Below are 23,644 nucleotides of genomic sequence, written 5' to 3'. Positions count from 1 at the left end.
ACACACTACATAATTATTCTGCTAGAGTACACACAATTAGAGAAGGTAGGAGGCTGGAAGGTATGGGAAAGGCTGAAACTGCATTTACCAGTTAGGGGTAACAGGAGGTGATCGAGAAGGAAGGCTTTTGGTCTCTAGATGCTCAACAGATAAAGATCGCCTCATAGATGGGTTCCAAACCATCCCACCTATAACTTTTCTGCAGTACTGGCTGTTTACAGACCTGCAAAGAAATAAAAAAACTGTATATGAATCATTTTGCATAGAAAACTTAAACGAAATTAAATAAGTTTATGAAAGTCAGTTTTATAATTCATGTGTTTTAAAGGGTCCCCTGTGCTTACCCTCCTTACTTATGCATTTGCATTCTCACAGAGCCATTTGGTGTCCTTCACTTGTGGCAATAAAACTGCTAGTCCTTGCAACAAAGCTAATCACAAGCTTGGGTAAAAATAACTTTTTCTAAAAGTTATTTTTAACCCAATTGTGTTTAAGAAGATGGAAGGGAAAACAGGAAATTCAGTATGTCCTATTGGCACTAAACCAAGTGCCTGACAAAACATCAGGTTCAAATACAGGCAAAAGATTCTAAATATTCTCTGTTAAAGCTCATAAATGGGTAACAATTCACTAATGGTTTCACTGAGCACAGGACTACTTTAACCATCAACCTGCTGCCTCAGCAAATAAGAGCTACAACATACCATGCTCCATTTCCAGAAGGAAGCCACATTTGAGTGATGTGTTCCTTACTGGAATAAACCATTAGGGAGAGATCTGACGTGAAAAGGGAATCTCCGAGTCTGGACTGCTTCTTTTGACAAGAACCTAATAAGATAAGGGTTGCATCCAAACCAGAACCTCAGCTAGGAAAGCAATAAAATTATTTTACTAGTTGAATCATACAGCATAAAGATATTTTTTTTAAGTGGACTGAAATTGAGAAACTTTTATGCATGTTTTTACACAACATCTCGCAAGACAAGCAGAGAGATGAGTTGCCCATACTCAGCTTTACAGGTCTAGGATATCTCATGGGAAAGAAGCAATTTATGAGTTACAGAGAAAGCACCTTTGTCTTGCTAAGTCTTGAGCTGTATGTAATGGGCAGCTGGGACAGCAGAGTATTTGAGGACTTTGCTGTAGAGCTGAAATGTCTCAATTTTACATAGCATTAAAAAAAAAAATTGTTTATGCTGTGGATATTATTCATGCTAATATCAAACCTTTGCATGGTACTGCTTTTTGTTTATACAAGTAAAAGAAAAAGCAACCCAAAGTTTTTTTTTTTATATATTTGGAAGTATTTTACAAATCTTGTTCATGATTTTAAAGCAAAATAATTCCTTCATCTTTTAAACGTATATTTTTAAAGCTTCTCCCAGTTTAAAAAAGGGGAAAAACTTAATATGAACATCTAAAAATCAGCTTACCCATGTATGTTTTTAAGTTTAGTAAACACACAGCCCACGAACTTCAGTGAAAGCTTTTGCCTGTATTATCTATTTTATTTCTGTAAGTCTTCTGAATACCAATGACAAGGCACCAATTGCTCTACTCTTCTTCAAACAGAGTTTTTTCAAAGAAACCTTATATGAGTGGAGTGGAGAGGGAGAGTGGAAAAAGAGGATGTATTACAAAAAAATGCATCTTGAAGAAGTCCACGTATTTTTATTATTCAGCTTTCTATTTTTACAAGTGCCTGTTCATGCATTTTGCAATGCAGGTGTCTTTTGAGGAGCATTGCAACTCATGTGATAAAAGTCAGAGCCCTAACCCTTAACCCCTAACTCTGACCACAGAATGATTTTAACAATATATTCTCTAGATATTTCAGTTAAGGTGGCAATCTCCTGAACTCCAAGTAGCTGCTCTTCATATGTCAAATACAAGCATATTGCTCAGCAAACACACTGAGAGGCTGCCAATGCCTTTCTGGAATGGGCTGTAATATCTCGAGGTGCCAGTTCCTTGCTCCTATCTATTACCAAGCTTATCCTTTGTGAAAAAACAGGTAATTTTTAGCTTTTGAGCAAGGAATGAGAATGTGCCTGGGAGAGGTTATCAGCATTCAGTCTAGAAACACTGAATAAACTTATGTCTCAGAATCTGGGAGATGTGATTCAGCCTGCCTTTAGAATAAGGCTTACAGGTGATTTATACAACTCAGCAGCCTAATTTAAATGAAATTCCACTGGCACCTTACACTAAGAGAATCTAGAAGGGCACAGTCACGTGCAAATAAATTTTACTGAAGGGTTGCAAGAGATCAGCTATCTGAACTGATGCAATAAATGCTAGGATAACTGCCTCATATGAGTGTAAAAGAACACAGTACAAGAAAACCACAAATTTCAGAGGAAAACCTGTGATACTTAAGGTGATAAAACCTGAATGTAACCCCCTTCAAATCTGACAGAAGATGAAAAGGATTCTTTTCATCCAAGTCAATCTTAAAATCTCCAGACTTGTACCGTGTGGTTGGTGGGATTTTTATGTGCATGCGTGTGTGTTTGGGTTTTCAAGAGGTTTTGTTTCTTTTTCTGAATGCAAAATTTTGTTCCCTTTCATAAGGGAGAATGCAGAATCCCTTTTTTTGGTTGCATATCTTCCATATAAGCTCAGAGCCATCCTTAAAAAGGAACGTGCTGTCCTGTATATTCCACAATCACAAACAAGTAGGAAAGCAAAATTTTTCAATATGTGACAGATGATTTTGAAGTGACTTGTTCACAACTTTTCTTAAATCTTTTGAGAAAATAATTTGCTAAGTGACAGTGACCAAGTTGATAAGAACTTGGAATTTTCCAGAATTGTTGCTTCTTATGTGCTTTAGCAGTCTCTGCTAGTAAAGGTTGCTGAGTCACTTCTGCCTCACATAGATCCTAACTTTCACACTTGTTGCTGCCATAAATATGGCCAAAGGATGTAGTAGTAGAGAGGACATCATTAAGCTGATGGAAAATATCACAGTCAACAGTTTTCCCTAGAGATTCCTTAAGAGCCTAAATAAGCAATTCACCAGAGATAATGCCTGAGAACATGAAATTACTTGAAAATAAGTCTTTCTTAGTAACTCAGTTCAACAATGAGAACTATACTGCATGTTACATGTTATTAAGCAATTGTAACAGTAAATTTGTTGAAAATCAAATGTCTGGTAGAAACTGGAATGATATTAAAATGGTACCCTTTGGAACTCATACTGGTTTCTTTTTTAATATCACAAGGACTGTGCAATACCTGTGTGTGCACACACAAGCATCAGGATTTTGCAAATTTGACAGAAATAAAGGACTCCAGGATGTGACAATCCTACAAGCTTTGAGAAAGTCACTTCCTCAAAACCTTCACTATAGGAAGAACAAGTTCATACCACTCCATAGAGGAACTAATTCTCAAAATATACATCTGTAAAACAGTACAAAATTAGATTACTTTAGTACAACTACTTGTTTTCACTTGTTTGAGCTATGATACAGTACTAGATGAAAATAGGAATTCCACTCCAGCAAAGAACATTTTCTTTTTTCCAGCAGAAAGCATTCTATCAGCCTTCTTACTGTTGGACAGCCCTCACGGGTTAACTGCTTCATGTACAAGCAATACAAGTCCACATGGTATGAATTTCTGCAGTATCTAAAGAGATGTGACAGTCTGAAAAGCCAGAGAGCCAGCAAAGTCTGGGAAGCTATCTGAAGTATGATGACATCACTCAAAAGTTAAAGCTTATCCAAATAAGAAAAGAGCATCAGTCTGACAAATTAAATGTAAAGTTAAACTGTTAAGGGAACACACGGCAAAAGAAAAAACACAGAGTCACACTGTCCACAAACAAAAAGAGAACAAAAGACTTCTCCAAAAATCATCAGAACAAACGGGTTTCTAGAGAGCCTACAGATTATCAAAAGACCAAAGAATGCTCAAAAATCTCACATGTAAGAGCAATGACTTAAGACTTTCTTTTTCATTCACTATTGATACGAAAGATTTTTGGTATGTTTCATGACATTTTTTTTCAAGGGCAGGGGGAGACAGGACATGGATATAACAGGCTACACATGACGAGACATTTTAGCTGAACTGCTGATAAAAATCACTGAGACTGATACTTATCAAAATTCTAAAAGCCTTGAAGATGAAACAGCAGCATTACTTGAGTATAACCTCCCACTTTAGTGATTTAATCTACTCAAGATTTCAAAAAGGCATTTGACAAGGTTCCTTAAACCCATAGAGAAACTAAGAAGCTAGGGAAAGTGTCCTCTCACTTGGAGGAATTACCTGTTCACTTGTGACAGAAAAGAGAATAGAACAAAAATGTTTCAGGTTTATAGTGAAAAAAGATCAGCACTGAAGTCAGAGGGATATGTGGGGGGGGCTCTTCTGCTCAACATACTCACTAGTGATCTAGAGAAAAGAGCGAACAAAGTTTGCTGAAGATATTAATCACACAGGATGGCAAAAATAAAGGTCAATTGTGAAGAAATGCAGGACATTCTAATGTCAAGTGACTAGACAATAAGATGGCAGATGAAGTTTAATGAAGTTAGGGCACAGTTGGCACATATGGGAAGGCACAATCCCAAATTCATATAGCAAAATAACAGGCTCCGAGTAGCAGAACCCAACAAGGCAACTATAAGACTAAATGTCACAAAAGTGGTATCTTGAACACTTGGATGGGACAAGGGTTTTCATCTCGATGACAGTATTAAATGGTTGGTATGATGCACTCCAGAAATCAACCTAACACATTAAACAGAATGTGTATATGACACTAAGGGGTAAACAGTTCAAAACAAATCTGTTCTGCAGATTCTCTTATTGAATCATTAGCTACATGACATTTTTACTTTCTAGTGTTTATATACCTCAAACTGAAACAGCAAGTTGAAACAATACCAGTAAAACTTATATTTGAATGTCTTTCTAGGAAATTATAAGAAACGTTCTATTGTAATGATACCACGTTGCAGAAACTGAAGTCACAGCTATATAACTTGTCAAATGGTTCACATACAGGCTGGGACACAGCTGTGAGCAGAACTGAACTCTTGTCACTCCAAGTTGAGCTATCACTTAGACAGGTGCTCCCATTCCCATTACAAAGCAAAACATGCTTTCACACAATACTTACTTTGCTGGATTTCTAGAACCCAGCGTCCAATAATGTGACAATATCTTTTTTTCATGAGGTAGGGACTTCTTTGCCTGAAAAAACGTGTGATGCTCTACACAAGATTTCCATAGATTCTTGCATGCTCTGTAATTTAACATGTTGAAGGCAACAATATGCTCTCTGGATTCATTCTGAAACAGTAGGAAATAACACATTTCAATATATACAAGCAGATCAAACACAGTAAACAAGCTCATAAAAAAACCAATAAAATTACTTTTAGCTTAAATAGGAAAAAGGCATTTAGGGAAACAAAAAATCAGCATATAGTAGATTTTGAGCTGGAGATGGCCAAAATAGCCCCATGACCATATGAAGTTCTAAACTGCAAAACAGACACTTCAAAAGTTTAAGCAATACTGAAAAACTATTAAGTTTTTTAGTTCCTAATCTTTACAGTGTTAACAAAATAAGTCTTAAGTGGTGAAGATTTTGTATATACAGGTGAAATATTAAGTAGCTAAATATAGTTTCAGGTTTCCAGTCAGATCTTGACCTCCTATGACAAACAAAATTCTTTTACACATTCTATTACGGGTGCAAAGGAAAAAAAAAAACCCTCAAACTTCGAATTCAAACTCTTCACATCATCACAGAACGGTTGGGATTGAAAGGGACCTCTGGAGATCATCTAATCCAACCCCCTGCTAAAGCAGGTTCCTCTAGGGCAGGCTGCACAGAATCATGTCCAGAGGGGTTCTGAATGCCTCAAGAGAAGGAGACCCCACAGGCGTGTGGGCAGCCTGTGCCAGTGCTCAGTCACACTCAGAGTTAAAAAAAAAACACGCCCTTTGCATAAGGCTTCAGTTCTACCATGTTCTTTCAAGACCCACAGTATGCAAAAAGCATCTGCTTGATAGTCTTCTAGAAGACACTAAAGATGTTAACAGTGATCCATCCTGGGGGAAATAAAGTAGCTGTGATGGGACTGGAGCTGCTGCTACTGCTGTTCAGATCCAGTCCCTCCTTTCTGGATGGTAACATGAGACCACAATGAGGAGATCAAAAGAAAGCAGAATACAAAGCTTGTTTGTCTTGGTTGTTGTTGTCTTGCAAACTCTTACTTGCAATTTCAGTGCCAAAGTGCCAGTGAAACACAGTTGTAACAATTGTGCCACCCGCATTAATGTCCTTACCAACTGTAGTACTTGTTGAGCTATTTCAGATCCCAAGAGTTTTGCACAAGATGTTTGCAGCTATTTCTATTTCTCTTTTGCACAAGAAAGCAGAATGAAGAGTAAAGCAAAGAGGAGAAAGGAAGGTAACATGACACCCAAGTTAATTGCCATTACAGCTCAGCACTGCAATAAAAAAAGCAAGTTTTTGATTTAATCACTCATCTTTTCCTGCTGTCCTGCGTTATGACCGAATTTTGACAACCGAGCATACCATTAGGCTGGCAACCATCTCAGTAAATCTGTCTTTCTAGCTCATACTTTGGAGGAAGTCAGGATTTGGGTCGCAAAGCCTTTTTATTAAAGAACTCAAAGATCTAACAAAGGTCTCTCTCATACAGCCCAGCAAGAAATCGAGGTCCCAACTGTGTAACACCTTGACTTCTAGTTGCCAATGTCCTTTGGTTTGTTCACAGGAACAATCTTGCTGGGAAGTAACTACAGAACATTTTGTCTGGAATATGCGGTATTTTTCTTGTGTTCTTGTAATGTCTAGGCAACATTTTACAAATGCTATGTATCAGAGATCAATGCCACGTTCTGCATATCATTTTATGACTGGTGCTATGACTTAAGCCGCTATTTTAAAAAACCAGAGAGAATCTCAAGATAACGATAAAAAGGATTTGCCTCTTGATTTCACATACACACTGTAAAACAGTTAACTGATTGAAATCTTTCAGGATTGTTTTCCCTATATCTATTAAAATATATTTTAATTTTTTTTAAATAGGGTTTTTTAAGCAGCAGGGTTTGTTATTTGAGCCTTATGCATAATGGAACCAATTAATGTTTGTCAGTTTGCCACAGTAGCTTCTAATTAGCTTATATAAAATAAAGCATGCAAGCACCATGAAATTTTAGCTCAGAATTTCTTGCAATATAAGAAGCATATATCACTTAAAGATTTAACAACAAATGGATTTCTGCCATACTCTCCGTTGGCTGAATACCACTTGAAGTGTTTTACTATTCCAGAAGACAAATAAAAGAAAGCACTGGCCTTTCAATTGCTACACAAATTAATCCAAACATCTCAATTACACTGAAAAGCCATAGTGTAAAGTTAAAAAAATAATGTTAGATTAATTTATTAAAATGTAAAGTTTGAAAATAGAAATGAAACTTGTCAATATCATAGGTGTGTTCTTCCCCACTGTTGTCACAAAACCTTTTTAGCAGCTTTTAAGTGGGCTAAAAGTCTAAATATGGACTTAAAGTAGGATAAATACTTTCAGAAGTTTCAGAAAAACTCGGTCTATTTTTAGATTAACAAAAGGTTTTGTTAACATAACCATCTGGCTCACTAACAGGCCACCTTGCAAACTGCACTATTAAATCTATGTACTGTTTTAAAGGCGAAGACTTCTAGCGGGACCCAAGGATCTAATGCCCATCATACTTCCCAGCTCAAGTTCCAAAAGAACGGTATTTTAATAGTTCTCCAGAAAACAGTATTAGAGAAATTTATGGCCAGTTACGGTAAGGGAACAGTTCTCAATAGCTATAGTGAGTGTCCTGCTCTTTCAGCACCAGGGAAGCTCTTTGTGTCAAATGTATGTCTATTCCATTCAGAGAATTTGAAAAAATATCTACAGCATAGCAAATAAAAATATATTTTAATATGCAGAACATGAAGTTGTTTTTAAGCATTAGATAAACAAATTGCAAATAACATTTCATTTCTGTCAGCTTTAAAGTGTTGCCTGTAAGCCAGCATAGCTCCTATTCCTACCTTAAATCTTGCACCCTTTACTAAATCTACGTATCATGAGCTTTTATAGCATCAGACATTCACTGATTCATCAGTCTTGCTCCCCAGTCCTTATGTAGCTGTTCAGCAGAAACAGAAACATTGCATACTTCTATCACGTAGCTGATCAACAGACTGAAGCAGTGGGAAGGTAAAAGAGGTGGCGAGTAGCAGGGAGAGAGTGAGATAAGGTAAGATGAACCTTCAGAACAGGGGCATAAGGAAAGAAAAAAGGAGTAAGAGAAATAAGGAGAATAAATCAATGAAATACGGCACATCTCAGATGACTGCAAATTCACAGCCTTTGAGAACTTTCTGTAGATTTTGTTAAGAAATCTCCATATGACATACAAAACTGAAGTGTGATAGCATTGTTAATATCTTTAATAAAAATTTGCCTATGAATATGTAGTATCTGCTCTGCTTTCCCCACATTCTTCCATCTTCCTTACTTTCAGGCCCATTTACCTATTTTCTCCTGTACTTCCAAGCAAAAATCTGATCACTCAAAAGACTGACAACACCTGTCATCTGCCCTCACAAACCCCTTGATCAACCCACAGTTCTGGAGAAAACCTCTAGTAGTACAGCTGCGCCCTCACTCCCTTGCCATTGCAAGAGCAAGCTTTTCCAAGCAATACCACTGAAGTACTGCAGGCGTGCTGCCCTAAATTTCAAGCAAAGGGAGCTAACTGACCAGTATGGACATACCTAGAGATTTAATAGCACGCCTGGTCTCCTTTTTCATGTCTACTGAGATACACTGATGAGGTACACTCATATTACTGTCCGCTGTTACTGATCACTCTCAGAGAGTCCTGTTCCTATGTTTACTCTAAAGACACATTTGGAAATTGCTGTCCGTACACTTGCCCATATTTGTATACTTGAAGATATTTAGAATTTTAAAATGTCTACTTATCAGTGAATTTTTAATCCACCAATCTAGAATAAGGTAATACTTGCAAGTGTAATACAATTACACTGAGTGTAATACAAATACAATTACACACACAACTTAGTAGACTGGTTTGCCAACAACTCATTTCTTCATACAGTGATATATATGAACACACTGAGACAAGCCTGCATATAAACAACCTCTTTAGAAACTTACAGCTTGGCTTGCAGATAAAAAAACGTATTTAGAAACTTACAGCTTGCAAAAAACTTAAGACCCCTCTACAGTGCATTAGGACATAACTCTCTCAGAAGAGAAAACAGTGTCATTTGCACATGCTGTGTGTGTCTGTATTAGTGCAGTAACACTACCTCTAGATATAACTTTGTTTACACATAAGCCCTGAAAAGTAAGAATGTGTACATGCATGCACAGTCCTCAAATTTGGAAGATAAGCACCAAAGGACAGGGGGGAAAGATGAAATACCTCCTTTTCGGTAAAAAAGCTTTCCTAGCAATCTGTCTTCAGCAGGCCTTCTAACCAATGGGGGTCAGAGGGTCTTCTTGTAACACACCTTTAAGAGCTCATTTACTACTGGAAAGAGCTTCCATAAAGTTTAGGTGTAAGATAACACTTACCTTTTACTATCTATTTGAGTTTCATCCTCAACTGAATTAAAATATTTATATATCTGCTGGTCACTAATTTCTGTATTTTTTTCGTCATATCAAATAGTCCCTTCTCTTTGTAAAAAGATGCCTTAATTTATCTGTTCATACTGTGGCAGCACAATACTGTAAACAAGATTTCTTTTCCCTTATTACATTGAGTAATATATTACAACTGCTCTGCAAAAACCATACAGCATTCAGAAGACTACTCTTAACAGCAGAAAAAATTAACATCAGTTTCATGAGGTATCTTCACATATTTTGCCAACTTCTAAAGCCCTGCATGTTATGTGCAGCAGAAGGTGCACTATTGCCCTTTCCAACCTCAAGTCTTTCAGCTGCAGAGCTCTCCTTTTCACCAGAAACCCTCCTTGCTCCCAGAACTCTGAGCCCCATAAGCAGAAGGGACCTCATAACGTCCTCATAGATGGGATAAGCAGCTGTTTAGTAGATTCACTGCACTAAGAAACTTTACAAAACATCAAAGAGAGCAGCAAATGCTAGCAAGAAAAGGGAATTATGCTAGGTTACTAAATACTGTAGAAAGGATTAAGATACGCATTTCCCCCAGGTCTCCAAGGGAGAAGAAACCTGCATGGGAACGACGCAGTCCAAGAGACTGAATGTGGAAGGATTCAGTATTGGAAAGGAAACAAACACGGGAAACACAGTGAGGATAAGGAGACCGCAACAGCAGTAGCAAGTTAAGAAAACAGAATTTCAAAGGCAAGTTACCACAACAGAGCCTTTTGATCAGCATTTTGTTGTCTTCACATTTAAGGCAAAAAAACTTAACATGACCACTTGAGCAAAATAAAATTAAATGACTACTTACATGTTTTTGCCGTTGTTGTATAAAAAACTTTTTCCTTTTAAAGGAAATTTTTAATATGTTCACCCTAGAAGAAACAGACCATGAAATACTAAGCAAAGTTTAGAAGTATAAAACAATAAAAAATAATACCAATTACAGAAAGCCTAAAAGATTATAGCTGATACATATTCAATGAATAACATGCAGCTCATCTCCTGTGTTGAGTGGCAAATAGATGTCAAGAAACTCAAAGAAAAAATTTTAGCTAAGAAGGAAAGTCCTTTTTAAAATTGAGGTTCTGCCTCATTTACTCTTTAAATAGTTCACACTGCAATTCTCTCCCACCAAATCTATTCTTGCAGCAAAAACTTGATGACATCCTTTACTAAGCTGCACAAATGTTAAATGTGTCAAGTCTGTGTAACTTAAGAATCATATGACAACTGTGACTAAAGGAACAGAATTTAAGACCCTAATGACACAACAGAGTTGGTCATACAACATCTGAAATTCCCCAGAGACTTCACACAATTGGTTTCATAACATGAAAAATACCATGTACTTATATTAATAGCTAAAAAGCACTCAATAAAATCATAATTGTAGAAGGATGAAAACCATAAGAATGAGTATTAGTATATTTTTTCACTTAAATTATTAACATTGCTACATAATTTATGTGGTAAATTTATACAGAACTAAACACCTCTTTTCTATATACACATAGTGGGAATAAAGATTTTTAAGGTAAGGACTAGAATTAGAACTGGTCCTTAAGCAATTTTTATTTTAATTATATGTTTATCAGTTTTGCTAAATTAAACAAAACTTCTAGGTTCCCACGCACATCCCAACATCAAAACAAGATGCACCAAAGAGAAATCATGCCTGAACAACCTCATAGGCTTCTATGATGAAATGGCTGGCTGGGTAGATGAAGGGAGAGTGTGAGGGAAGAGTGTTGTCCACCTTGACCTCAGCAAGGCTTTTGACACTGTCTCCCACAACATCCCCATGGGCCAGCTCAGGCAGTGTGGGTCAGGTGAGCGGGCAGTGAGGTGGATCAAGACCTGGCTGATGGCAGAGCTCAGAGGGCTCTGATCAGCCCCACAGAGCTTGGCTGGAGACCTGTGGCTGGTGGTGTTCCCCAGGGGTCAGCACTGTCCAGTCCTGTTCAACCTCTTCATCAATGACCTGGATGAAGGGACAAGCGTACCCTCGGCAAGTTTGCTGATGATGCAGAACTGGGAGGAGCGGCTGACGCACCAGCAGGCTGCGCTGCCATTCAGCCAGATCTGGGCAGGCTGGAGAGCTGCGGTGAGAGGAACCTCATGAAGTTCAACAAAGGCAAGTGCAGGGTCCTGCACCTGGGGAGGAACAACCCCACGCACCAGCACAGGCCGGGGCTGACCGGCTGGAAGGCAGCTCTGCGGAGAAGGACCTGGGAGTGCTGGAGGACAGCAAGGTGCCCATGAGCCAGCAGGGTGCTCCTGGGGCCAAGGCGGCCAATGGGATCCTGGGGGGCATTAGGAGGAGGGTGGCCAGCAGGTCAAGGGAGGTTATCTTCCCCCTTTCCTCTGCCCTGGTGAGGCCACATCTGGGGTGCTGTGTCCAGTTCTGGGCTCCCCAGTTCCAGAGGGACAGGGAACTGCTGGAGAGGGTCCAGTGGAGGGCCATGCAGGTGATGAGGGGGCTGGAACATCTCCCTGATGAGGAAAGGCTGAGAGAGCTGGGCCTGTTTAGCCTGGAGAAGAGAAGACTGAGAGGGGATCTTATCAATGCTTACAAATATCACAAGGGCAAGTGCCAAGAGGATGGGGCCAGGCCCTCTTCAGTGGTGCCCAGTGACAGGACAAGGGGCAACGGGCACAAACTGCAGCACAGGCAGCGCCACCTGAACATGAGGGAAAACTTCTCTACTCTGAGGGTGACAGAGCGCTGGAACAGGCTGCCCAGGGAGGTTGCAAAGTCTCCTTCTCTGGAGACATTCTAAACCCACCTGGATGTGACTCTGTGCAACCTGCTCTGGGTGAACCTGCTTTAGCAGGGGGTTGGACTAGGTGACCTCCAACCCTGACTGTTCTGTGATTTGTTTAAAATACCTAAATTTTGTCTGCAATACTTCTGCTGCAATAACTGAAAGCCTACACATTTTGGAATAAGAAATCTGTGATTAGCTGGAATCATATGGAAGCCTTGGGAAAGCTATTTAAGGTCTGATCAAGTCATATCTGTCTTTAAAAGACACCATGAAAGAGTTTTGGAAGGTTGCTGCCAAAAGTCTCAGAATACTCTCACAAACTGATAATATTCCACAGCACCCTAGATCTCATCAGGTATGAACTACATTGAAGGTCCTCTCAGTTCTTAGCACAGTTTTTGCATCGCTCTCAGCAAGTGGGACAATGGCATATCATCAATTCTCCACCGCCCATGAGAGATGCACTTGTTAAAGAGCAATATCCTTCATTGATACAGAAAAGTGTATTTGACAGTTACAAACAAGAAAGATAATGGAATGAACAATCCTCACTTCCTTCACAAAACAGGTGGAAAACTGAACATGTGCCCATTTCTGAAAATGCTTTTCTCCATCAATTACAAAACGACAAAATGCCAGGAATTTCATTAACACTATTCTTTGGCAACCAGGCAAATTGTTGTACAAAAGTTAATGGAAAGTTTAAATCATACCCAACTCTCCTGTTAAACCAACTCTTGAAATATTTGTACCATTTGATTTCCTACCGCAAACAGCAATGATCTGTACGGCTCATCTAGAAGTTCTGGGTTCTGAATTTCAGTTGTATTTAATTAGATAGGACTCATTTATATATAAATCCTTTCTTAATCCTAGTGCTATTCTACCTGAACTAGTACTCAAGTTCTGTGCTTCTGGTTCTTTCTTACCATGTTTCTTGACTTAGATTAAAATTCAACAAAAAAATTTTAGGAGTTTTTCTCAGCTTACACAGTTGCTGTTGTAGTCTGTTCTTACCCTAACATAATGCCAGCAGAAATGCAGGACACAAAACTAACCTTGCAGACCAAGCAAAACACCCTCAACACAGTAACAAAAAGGTAGCCGCCATCCCAAAATACCAAAACTCTGTCAGTTCCTCTCCTCTCTCTACCTCCCTTTTTAAAAAAAATAAAAAAATAAAAATAAAAAAAAATCATTCACTGCATGACCACATAATCACTTCAAGCCAATTCAGGGCTTTAAGTCTCTATTTTGATTCTCCTCTAAGTAGAGCATCCCTCTGAATTCCATTCATTCTTCTTAAAGTACAACTAAACCTATTTAATTCAGTGACAAAGAACACTTACTAATCTGACAGTTTTATTTAACATTAACTAAAAATCATTTGCAATGTTACGCCTACAAATTGAGTGAATGTTCACATAGAGCAGAATCCTCCAAAAAAAAAAAAAATAATCTAAGAGATTAAGGTATCAAAGGATTCAGATTTAAGAAGTGCTTGAAGATGCCACATCCAAAACATGATCTGAAGAGGATGCAGTTACTCTTATTCTAACTGGTGGCTCAGCTGCTTTTACCACTCACCAATGATCTGTCCAGTGAATATGCAACATTCCAAATCATTAAATTTCACGGTTTACTTGTAATATGCTCAATACTTTTAGCACATTAGTAATGATACATCTTTTGGGTCCCATATTCCTATCATTCACAAGGGTCAAAATAGATTTATTTTCACTTACTAGGCAACAGAATTAGTAATTTATGATTAAAATGGGAATTCTGTCGTAGCACTTAGTACTAAACACTGTTATTTTTAACTTGAAGCAAAAATGTTTCTTTAGCTGTATGCCTGATATATTGCCATTGGAAGATTCAGCAAGAAAGATTCCATCAAATTTGCTATGTAAGACTGTTGAGTTGTTATTCAAATTTTAACTAGCAATTTAGAATGTATCCCTCCAGTAGTTTCTCTTGAAGTTTTCAAAGCAAAGAAACTGCATACAGTGAACAGCATTTAATACGTAACCTTAATTGCTGCTGATGTAGAGTGCTTGTACGTTTTTGCCATTAACATTTTACTTGCAAAACTAATATGGAAATTATTACAAAATAGTTGAGCATCCCCAAGAATAACTTTCCAGACCATATAAAACACTGTGTTAAATTCAGAGTTATTTTTAAATCTGTCTTGACTTGCACTGCCTCGGACTGATCAGTCAGCTCCTTACGTAGGTTGCCTTGACTGAAAATCTTCCTTTTGCAAAGGCAGTACTCTCACTGCCTCTGTTCCTGAAAACTTTTGGTCGTCTTTGACTACTACCATATCGTATAGTTGTATTGCTGTCATCCAGTAATGCTGCAGAGTGTTTTATTTAGTTTTGGAAAGAATGCTTTGATGGCATTTGCTGCCACCTTGAGTTCTACAATGTTTATGGTGAAGCTTGCTCAGCCCATAGGAAAATCTGCTTACTACAAATGTTGTTACATAAAAAGCCTAAATATCTTTTCAATTATTTGAAGGGGGAGTTGTTTTGGGTTTTTTTGTTTTGCTTTTTTTTCCCTCATTCTCAGGTATATACTATTCTGTAAGAAATCTCCTTATCTGCACACCTTCAAGCCCAACCAAGATACGTTAAACCTCCAGGCACTACAGAAATATATCCTGCTTTGAGGTTTAAAAAGAAAATGAAAGTGTCTACCACAAATACAGCACAAGCTAGTCTGCTCTGGTGACCTTCTTTGTTTGCTTGTTTGGGGTTTTCTTGGGGGGAAGTGGGGGGGGGGGGGGGCAGGGCAGGGAATGGGCACCATTCCTGCATAAATGATTATTACTAACTCATTCAAGAAGACAGAAATAAAACATCAAGAAGCTATCCCCCATGTAATGAGGTTTTGCCCCTTTCAAGTTGAGAAGATATTTTTAGAGAGGGAGAAGGAAAGCTTGGAACAATTGCTTTAGTTGTCAGCTGAAAATTTTGCTACTGAAACCTCATAGAGTGGAAATTATCTGAACTAAAAGGTCTGTGGGGTTTATTCCCCTCAGTTTCTGTTTGAAAATGAGAATAGTTTTTTGGGAATGATGTTTTAGTATTTGCATTTTATTCCTCTGTGCTATCCAGGAGTTACAGTAGCACCTGAAGTTGTGGATTCCTCCTGTCTTGTGTGCTATAAAGCTCTCTTTCCCTTCTCTGAAGAATTATATAGCCCTGGATGTTAAAATGCTATCACTATGGTTTTCAGGAATAACTATAATCCATTCATACCTTAGGTCACTAAGCTGGCAGAAGATGACTTGCAGAAGACATAAAACGTGCCTCTAGCTGGCAGTTTTTAAGACCTGAGCTGTTTAAAGCTGAAAGATTGACATATTAAAGGGCAGAACTCGGCACAAAGGTAAAATATAAAAGTCTTTCATGCTTTAGTGGGCATTAGAAATGGAAAAAAAACAAGATGTCACCATGCTGTATGAGAGTATTACTGACATTTAAGATGGTTAACAGTACATCCAAGTGAGCTGAAATCAACTCGCTGCAAAGAAAGAAAGAAAACTCAGGGACTGTGCAGAACATCTTCCACTAATATTTAAATTGAAACTGATTTTATTGCTTTCCTGTAGTAAATACCTGTTAGGTTGGGTGCATAATTAAAGGATGGAATGACTCGAATATTTAAGGAATATTGGCAAGAAGGACCTTTTTATATAATTAGGGGTGAAAAGCAAGCACAACGCATTAGAATGTACTTTTCTGTCATGATTAAGAACAGTATGATGGTATACTGAAAATGTTCTCCAGAGAAACTGTTATAAATTATGAGGAAATTATGCATAACATGATAAAGCTATACTTTATCAACTATACAATATAAATTAGTACTTTTGAAAGACTAGGAAAAATTCTTCCTGATCCTATCCATTAACCTTAAGGAAATGTCCAGCCTCCATGTAATTTCTAATTCATGTTATCATTTTTAGTATGGTATAACTAATAAAGCCCATAACTACTATAAAAAATTACAGCTTAACTAATTTCTAATGTCATTCATATTAAACTTTTCATGCTCACTGTTTCTTTGTAGAGATTATTTTCTACAGCACTATCATGCAATCTAACATTTTCAGTATCCTAGAATAACGCAAAGGTCTCTCCCCTGGAGACTCCAAAACTTGTTAATGTTATACAGCCTTGTTTGACAAAATTTTTAAATTTGTAATTTAAATTTATATACTTTATTTAAAATTAAAATTAATATTTAAATAAAATTTAAATAATTTAAACTCCAGTAAACCTGAAACTCTAAACAAGTAGTTTTACATTTCTTTTCCAATTATTTTTTTCCAATTTATCTTCTTGATGAATGACAGGATAAAATGATGAGACCATTAGCTGTCTAGCTTTACTAGTAATACTGATTTTTAAAAAGACATATTATTGGGTATAACAGCAGCAAATCTCTAAGACCACAGGGTCCTCCTAATCACGTACTCACACCTCTATGTGACTTAACTTGATCAAGACTTCAACACAGCACAAGGAGTTCAGAAGTCTTAAAGAATTAAAGGCCTAGACAACAGGTTTCATTTTTATCTCAGCACAAGGAAATACCATGATACTCCACATAGAAAAAATGTATGTATTGTAGGCTTCTTTGGGATAAATGTTAAAGAAAACATAGATAAGACTGAAATGACCAGACATAATTCTTTACTAGTAAAGGAATTTACCAGGGATAGAAGCTTGTGCAGATGAGTTTTCTATATACAGCAATTCCACCGGATGCAATCCCAATCATGAGATCTAGGTTATGGAGATCCTGCAAAAGAAAAATACTGTAAGAACACAGACACAGCTTATGTCATTCCATTTACTTATAAATTAATTTTCAATATTTCTATATTCATATTGCTATCCTGAGGCAATGTCATGCATGTCTTTCCTTTGATGTTATCTACTAGGTATTATAAGCTTTCACTCTCTAAAACACATTGTAATGTTCGCCTTACTATACTAGATATTCTTTAGGTCAGAATTTTGGGAACTGAACACAAATGTCCTGATTCTAAGCTGTTTAAAAGATTAAATAATTCCTTATTTTTTCTTGAAAAGTCTTACCAACAAAGTCTGGGCAGAAGGCAACCACAATTCTGCATATAAGAGCATGCTAGAGGAACACACATGTGTGGGAATATTTGATACACTAAACTGAATCTATTATTAACCAAAAACTGTGCATCAGCATAACATGCATAACTGGAAAAATGAATCCATAAATTTACAATCCTTTACAGGTATTGAGATACTCAAAAGGAAACACATGCTTCCATATAAGCAAACACTTGAGTTAAAAGAAGATTAAAAAAATAAAAAGGGTGGGGGGACATAGACAGGCTGAATCGTTGAGTCTAAACCCAAACCGATGTTACAAGTTGCAAATCTTGCCTTCCTATTTCTCTATGATCAACACATAGATTATTACTTAAATTCCTAACAGAGCTGAACATTGAAATAATCTACATGTAAGTGCAGAACCCATTGGTTAAAACATCAGGTTTGACTCAAAAGTAGTCTCAGACTCTTTCGTAAAGGATGGCCGAAGAGAATGACTGTGTTAAAGCCGTCAGTAGCTCAGCTGCTCCTCTAGATGGCGCTCTGCGCTCAGGTAACACAAGTCTCTCGTGTCTGTCCAGCCCCAAAGTCTTTATATCGGAAAGGTACAGAAGAATAGAACTGGCAGCATGTGCTCTAACAATACTGTGAAAAGCCTACAATAAATCCTTTCAAAATAGTTGGACAGAAGCATCATACAGGCATATGAATGAAGCTGAGCCTAATTTGCAATGTGATTTATAAACCGCCAGTGAAATACCACAGCAGTTCGCAGAAAATGAGCATAACCTGTTTGATGTACAGTGCGTTAACAATGAATACTAACAAGATGGGAGACATACCAATCTTATCAGTGACAGTATAATAAAAGAAAATAGGTAGGTAGGTAGCAGCCCATATACATTCAAGGTAGACCGGAATCAGCTGAAATTATTAATAACCTTCAGCAACATGCTGCTCCGACTTTGCAAAGAACTGCTGCTAGAGATGTTGGTTGAATTTCCACTGGAAGATGCTCCTGAACTGCCAGTTCATGCCAGCATAATACAGAAATCCTGAACTGACACTCCTTTATTTTAATATTCTGGGAGAAAACTGAGGTATTTCAAGAGATGAATTGCATGTAATTTAGCTGCCCCTGCCATGATACAGCCAAGGTAAAGCAGGGCAGAAGCCTGGTTTATTAGCCCTTGGAGCTTACTCCAGGCTGCTGCTTTTAAAAAAAAAAATAAAAAAAAAATCAACAGAGTGTAGAAAAAAACAGCTTTAGGAGAAAAAGGTGAAAACCTACATGATGTAGCCGGAACAAAGGATTAGCTAAACACTTGATAGGGCTTAATTAGGCTAAACTATTTCCTCCAGGATCTTTGTTAGAACAAAGTTCATTCCCCAACCCCATCTGCCCTGGTCCAAAATACTAATCTCCCATGCCATTTGTTATAATGAATTCTCATAAATTAAACCTAAGCAATATGAAAACAAGAATTTGGACCGGTATAAAAAAAGAAGGTCTACCAAAAGAAAGATGATTTAGATGTGCACTTATTTTCTTTTCAAAATAGCTATGCTGTTAAATTGCACAACTAAGAAATAACATGCATGTATTTTTCTTTTTACTTGTTTCTTTAAAGAGACAATCATAAAAAAATTATAAAGATAAAAATGATTATGCCAGGCATCTAGCTAAATAGTGATTCACATTTGATTTCATTTACAATTACCATCTAAATTTTTGTAGATATGGAAATAACATTGATTCTACAAATTTCCTATCTTCATGTGTCTGAGAAAAAATGAAAGATGAGTTAAGACCAGACTAATTGTTGAGCAGATGAGATAGGGGTCCAGAGTCAAGTGGATATTAGGAATTCAAGAAATCTCAATATAGTTTTATGGTATTGAACTCACTTGCCCGAGTTTAACGCTATTTCATTTTTTAATATTACAATTTTAGCAGTTCAGATTTATCCTCAGAGAAAAGCAGAAGTGTCTGCATGTGAAAACTGAGCTCAGATTAATTCACTAATGGAAGTTTCATGTTTAGCAAGTTGCTAAAAAGAAAGCTCACACTCTACTTCTGCAGAATACTTAACTTTGTACCGTAAAACATTAAAAAGTAAACTAGATACTCATCTGTTCTTCAAGAAACATTACCCCAAAGTATCCCACCTCTTAACCACCAGTATAGGAGCACCAGCTTCTTTAGGCTTTTATTATAAAAAGCAGGTGTCACCTGGTTCCTTTGCCATGCAAAACCGAGGAGGACTAAGAAAAGCACTGGGATGACAAAACTAAAGAGATGATTTAAGAGCAGTACTAAGTTGGGGGAGATGGCAAACATCCCTGCCAAAGCTGGGGTATAACACAGTAGCCTCTGTGAAGCAGCAGCATATTGTGGGGGGAGGTATCTAACCTTCCCAACAAACTTCAGAAACAGTCTGTTTTAAACTTCAGAAAAGTGTCATTTACAGCCAACATGGGCTACCAAATGCTGAGGAGTAATTCTTCTGCAGAACTGCTGCAGCACAGGCAAAGCACTTTACACATGGAAGACTACCAGAAGATAATATTGAGAGTGGCCACTCATATAATCCAGTGCTGTCACTTTTCTTATAGGCCTTCAGGAGCATCATCAGTGATAATGTGTTGGTTGAAAGGTTTACCTCATGGCATTCAGCCCAGATGATGACTTGTAACAGATGTTTTGGAAGTACAAAAATCCAGAGACAACCACACCTCTACTAAGCCCCCTTCTCAGCTTCTGGTGATTTACAGCTAGAGGATTTCCTGGATCAGCTTTTTGTACGTTCAATGGACTCCAGTAAACCATTCTTCCACTGAACTGCCTAACTACTCTTGATACCTATTTCACCTTGGTCACGCATTAAAATAGCAGTAATCTCCACAGTTCAGCTGCAGCCATACGGAAAAAGTTCTTTTTGCTTAAACCTGTCTCTTTCTAGGGAGACCGAAGCTCCTTAAAGTTTTTACTACTAAAGCAAAAAAATAATAATAATTGTTCATTATTCACATTCTCAATGCTGTTTCACCTGCCGCAGAAGGCTTTTCCTTAAAACATGACACTTACTAGTTTGTACTTTTCTTACTCCTGTACCCGCTTTGACATAAGGAAGGGAGACTAAGAACAAAACTTAACATTCAAATTATAACAAAAACAGATTTAGAAAAGGTGGCATGACATTTCTATTTTGCTTTCTATTTCATTTCTAGCAACTTCTAATTGTCTACATGTTCAGTTCAACTGCTAAAAAACCCAGACCATTTCAAGTATTTTCATCATTCAAAATAAAAATTAATTTGGATTGAAACAGCAAGACACCCTGCATCTTAGCAGCCTGGAATAGAGAAGGCTTTGATTCAGATCTGTACTTTATTTGATTCAAGATCATACACTTTAGTGTCAGGCAGAGTAGGGGCTCATGATTAATATTCTGACAAGCCATGAGCCCCCAGGTCATTAAATATGAAACAATGCTCTGGGGAAACAACCCAATAAAACAAACAAATAAAAAAAAAAACAACTTTAGGTAAATATCTCCAGAAGGTATTTCTATTCAGACAGAGCAGCCCAGCACACTGCAATGAAATTTCATTTAGTTGAAAATGTCTGAACCCACTCCGAACCACCCTCACTACTTGGCACTGACATGACCCCTACTGACATCCTGCATGTCGTTCAGTGGCCTGCAACTCAGGAAGATGTCAGAAATTAAAGAACTTTCAGAAGCAGCATACCATGAATATTAAGAGAATAGCCTCATGGTGTCAGTCTTGGAACTTAAGTTGGTTTATCAAAATACTGGGCTACAACAGAAATTAAAAGGCATAATACACTGATCAAGTTAAGTGCGTATCAGGATATCTGCAGTGTGACAGTAGAGGGTTCTTCAATACAGCAGGCAGGTGACTGATGACCCAATGGACAATGAACCTAGACAAAGTCAAATTTACTAAGATACCCATTTACCATTCAAAGTTAATCACCTCATTAGAAATTGGAAAAGCTTCTACATTGTCAGAAGACGCAAGAACATAAGGATTTCATTCACACATGCTAGATTACTTAACCACAACCAATGCATGTGAACCACGATATGTAATCACTTTTAACAGCTGTCACATAACAGTTGCCTCCCGATATTCATATCAGATGGTATGAGCGTAGAAAGTTCATATTTTGATCACTTCAATTATTTCCTTTCCTTTGTACTTTTCCCCACCCTTAAAAAAAGGCCTCTACTGTTTGAGCACTGTATTTCATGAATATGAATGTAATTACAGTGGCTTTATACAGGAGTACTTTAGGAATTCTTAGAAATTTAATGCAACACTTTTTTTGCGGTACCATAAAGAAAAAAAGAAGAAAACATCACGCTGAAGGAAGAAAATGACCTTTTCTATCCCTTCCATCATTACAGAAATTGAAAATTTTTTGGTAAAATTTTCAGTGTCAGGATTATTAACAAATCTCAGAAAAACATTAGCAAAAACAGGAGTCATCTTTGTTTAGGAAATCAAACATCTGCACTACACTTCATTAACTTTTTAGTACAAGATGTATGCCAAAATAATTTGCCATACATAAAAAGCACAAATGGTGACTTGCATGCTAGGACACAATAAAAAAAGTATTTGGGGCATTTGTCTCAGACAGCTAGTATAATCAAACAAATCCCAGTAGCCATTGAAATAGTAGGACATGTTTCTTGTCAATGCACGCACGATAAAATCTCTATATTCTTAACACTGTGTTAGAAATTCAGAGAAAGTAAACTCTTAAAAAAATCTGTCAACAACAGTATAGCACTAAACAGAGCATTCTTTTTTTATGATAAGACATTCGTAAACTTTAGTAAAAATATTGCCATATTAAAACAATTTATCTTAAAAATAAATTGTTACACTTTTGATGAGATCTACCTTATTTGATTGAAATTCCAGCACTGATTTATACAGAAGTTACTGAATAATTACTCAACTCTCATTAAAAATTACACACCATAAAGTCAATACTTAAATGCTACTACGTTTATTGCTGTTAAGATCAAGTCAAAATACATATAAATATTTTTTTTTCCAAGTGAAAAATCACAATGTAAACATACTCTACCACTGTGCAACTCCACGCCATAGAATTCAAGCGTTCGAGCTATATTTATGTAGCAGGACTCTGCTTCAGATTGCTTGAGGCCACTAAAAAAGCAGAAAAAAAAAATACATGAACCCTAGTCAAAAGTTAAAGACATGACATTATATTTATTCCAAATGCAGAAAAACAGAAGAAAAACAGCCTGGTGTCTGCCAAATAAACCTCATTAACTGGTGCTAGGAGTTCTTCACTGGTGAAGGCCCTCCTCAGCTCCTCTCAAAAATTGAGCAATCTATACACAATGTTATAATCTTAGTCATTCTGGACCAATTCTTTTTTAAAAACTCATTAGTATCTGTTTTGGTTAGAGATGAGGAAACAATTGTCCTATAAAAGCCTCCTTTATAGCAAGAAGCTGTATCTGTAAATATTCTATACTGCACAGTCTGTCAGAAGGAAATAATTCAGAAGAAAAATAAGAAGCAGAAATCTACTAAAAAAATAAGGGGGAGAAAGAAGATTAGACAAGTAACTCACCAAGGAAAAGCCATCTGAGTTACAGATTATACAAACTTTAAGTCCTAAAATACTTTTTTCTCTCACTGCTAGATGTGAAATGTGCTGCAAGACTTACAAGGATTCTATCTTCTTGTCTTCTAGAAAGCTTCTACAATTCTGACTTCCCCCCCCCCCCAGAGACAAAAACCTAAAAGTCCCCACACCTGAAATAAACAGATCATATATCATGATGGAAGGGCTACACGGAGTCTACTAGGAGTTTAAAATACCAAAGAATCCAACAGTAATCCCTGCCTAGCTGGTTCTGCCATGTAGCCTACTAATTATTCATCTGAGACTAATGCAATGTGACCTATAAAGACTCCTTTAGGCATGCTAAAGGAAGTAGCATAAAATTATGTTAATCAAATACAATTTAAGTACAAC

At 37.2% G+C, this 23,644-nt stretch overlaps 1 protein-coding gene across 4 annotated transcripts in view; it reads right to left on the bottom strand.

Annotated features, from left to right (window-relative positions):
• PTPN3 (protein tyrosine phosphatase non-receptor type 3) overlaps window positions 1-23,644 on the bottom strand; it is a 132,562-nt gene that overhangs the window by 50,545 nt on the left and 58,373 nt on the right. For 3 of the 4 annotated variants that reach the window (XM_056331933.1, XM_056331934.1, XM_056331936.1), the window contains 5 exons: window positions 22,716-22,803; window positions 17,208-17,296; window positions 10,519-10,582; window positions 5,141-5,313; window positions 89-223 (listed from right to left, as the gene is read on the bottom strand). In XM_056331933.1, coding sequence (XP_056187908.1) covers window positions 89-223; window positions 5,141-5,313; window positions 10,519-10,582; window positions 17,208-17,296; window positions 22,716-22,803 — 549 coding nt within the window. The remainder of the gene's footprint in view (window positions 1-88; window positions 224-5,140; window positions 5,314-10,518; window positions 10,583-17,207; window positions 17,297-22,715; window positions 22,804-23,644) is intronic. The other variant, XM_056331937.1, reaches the window with a different exon arrangement.

The sequence above is a fragment of the Falco biarmicus genome, chromosome 3 (assembly GCF_023638135.1).
Source record: "Falco biarmicus isolate bFalBia1 chromosome 3, bFalBia1.pri, whole genome shotgun sequence".
NCBI lineage: Eukaryota > Metazoa > Chordata > Aves > Falconiformes > Falconidae > Falco > Falco biarmicus.
This window is presented reverse-complemented; position numbering and strand designations above follow the sequence as displayed.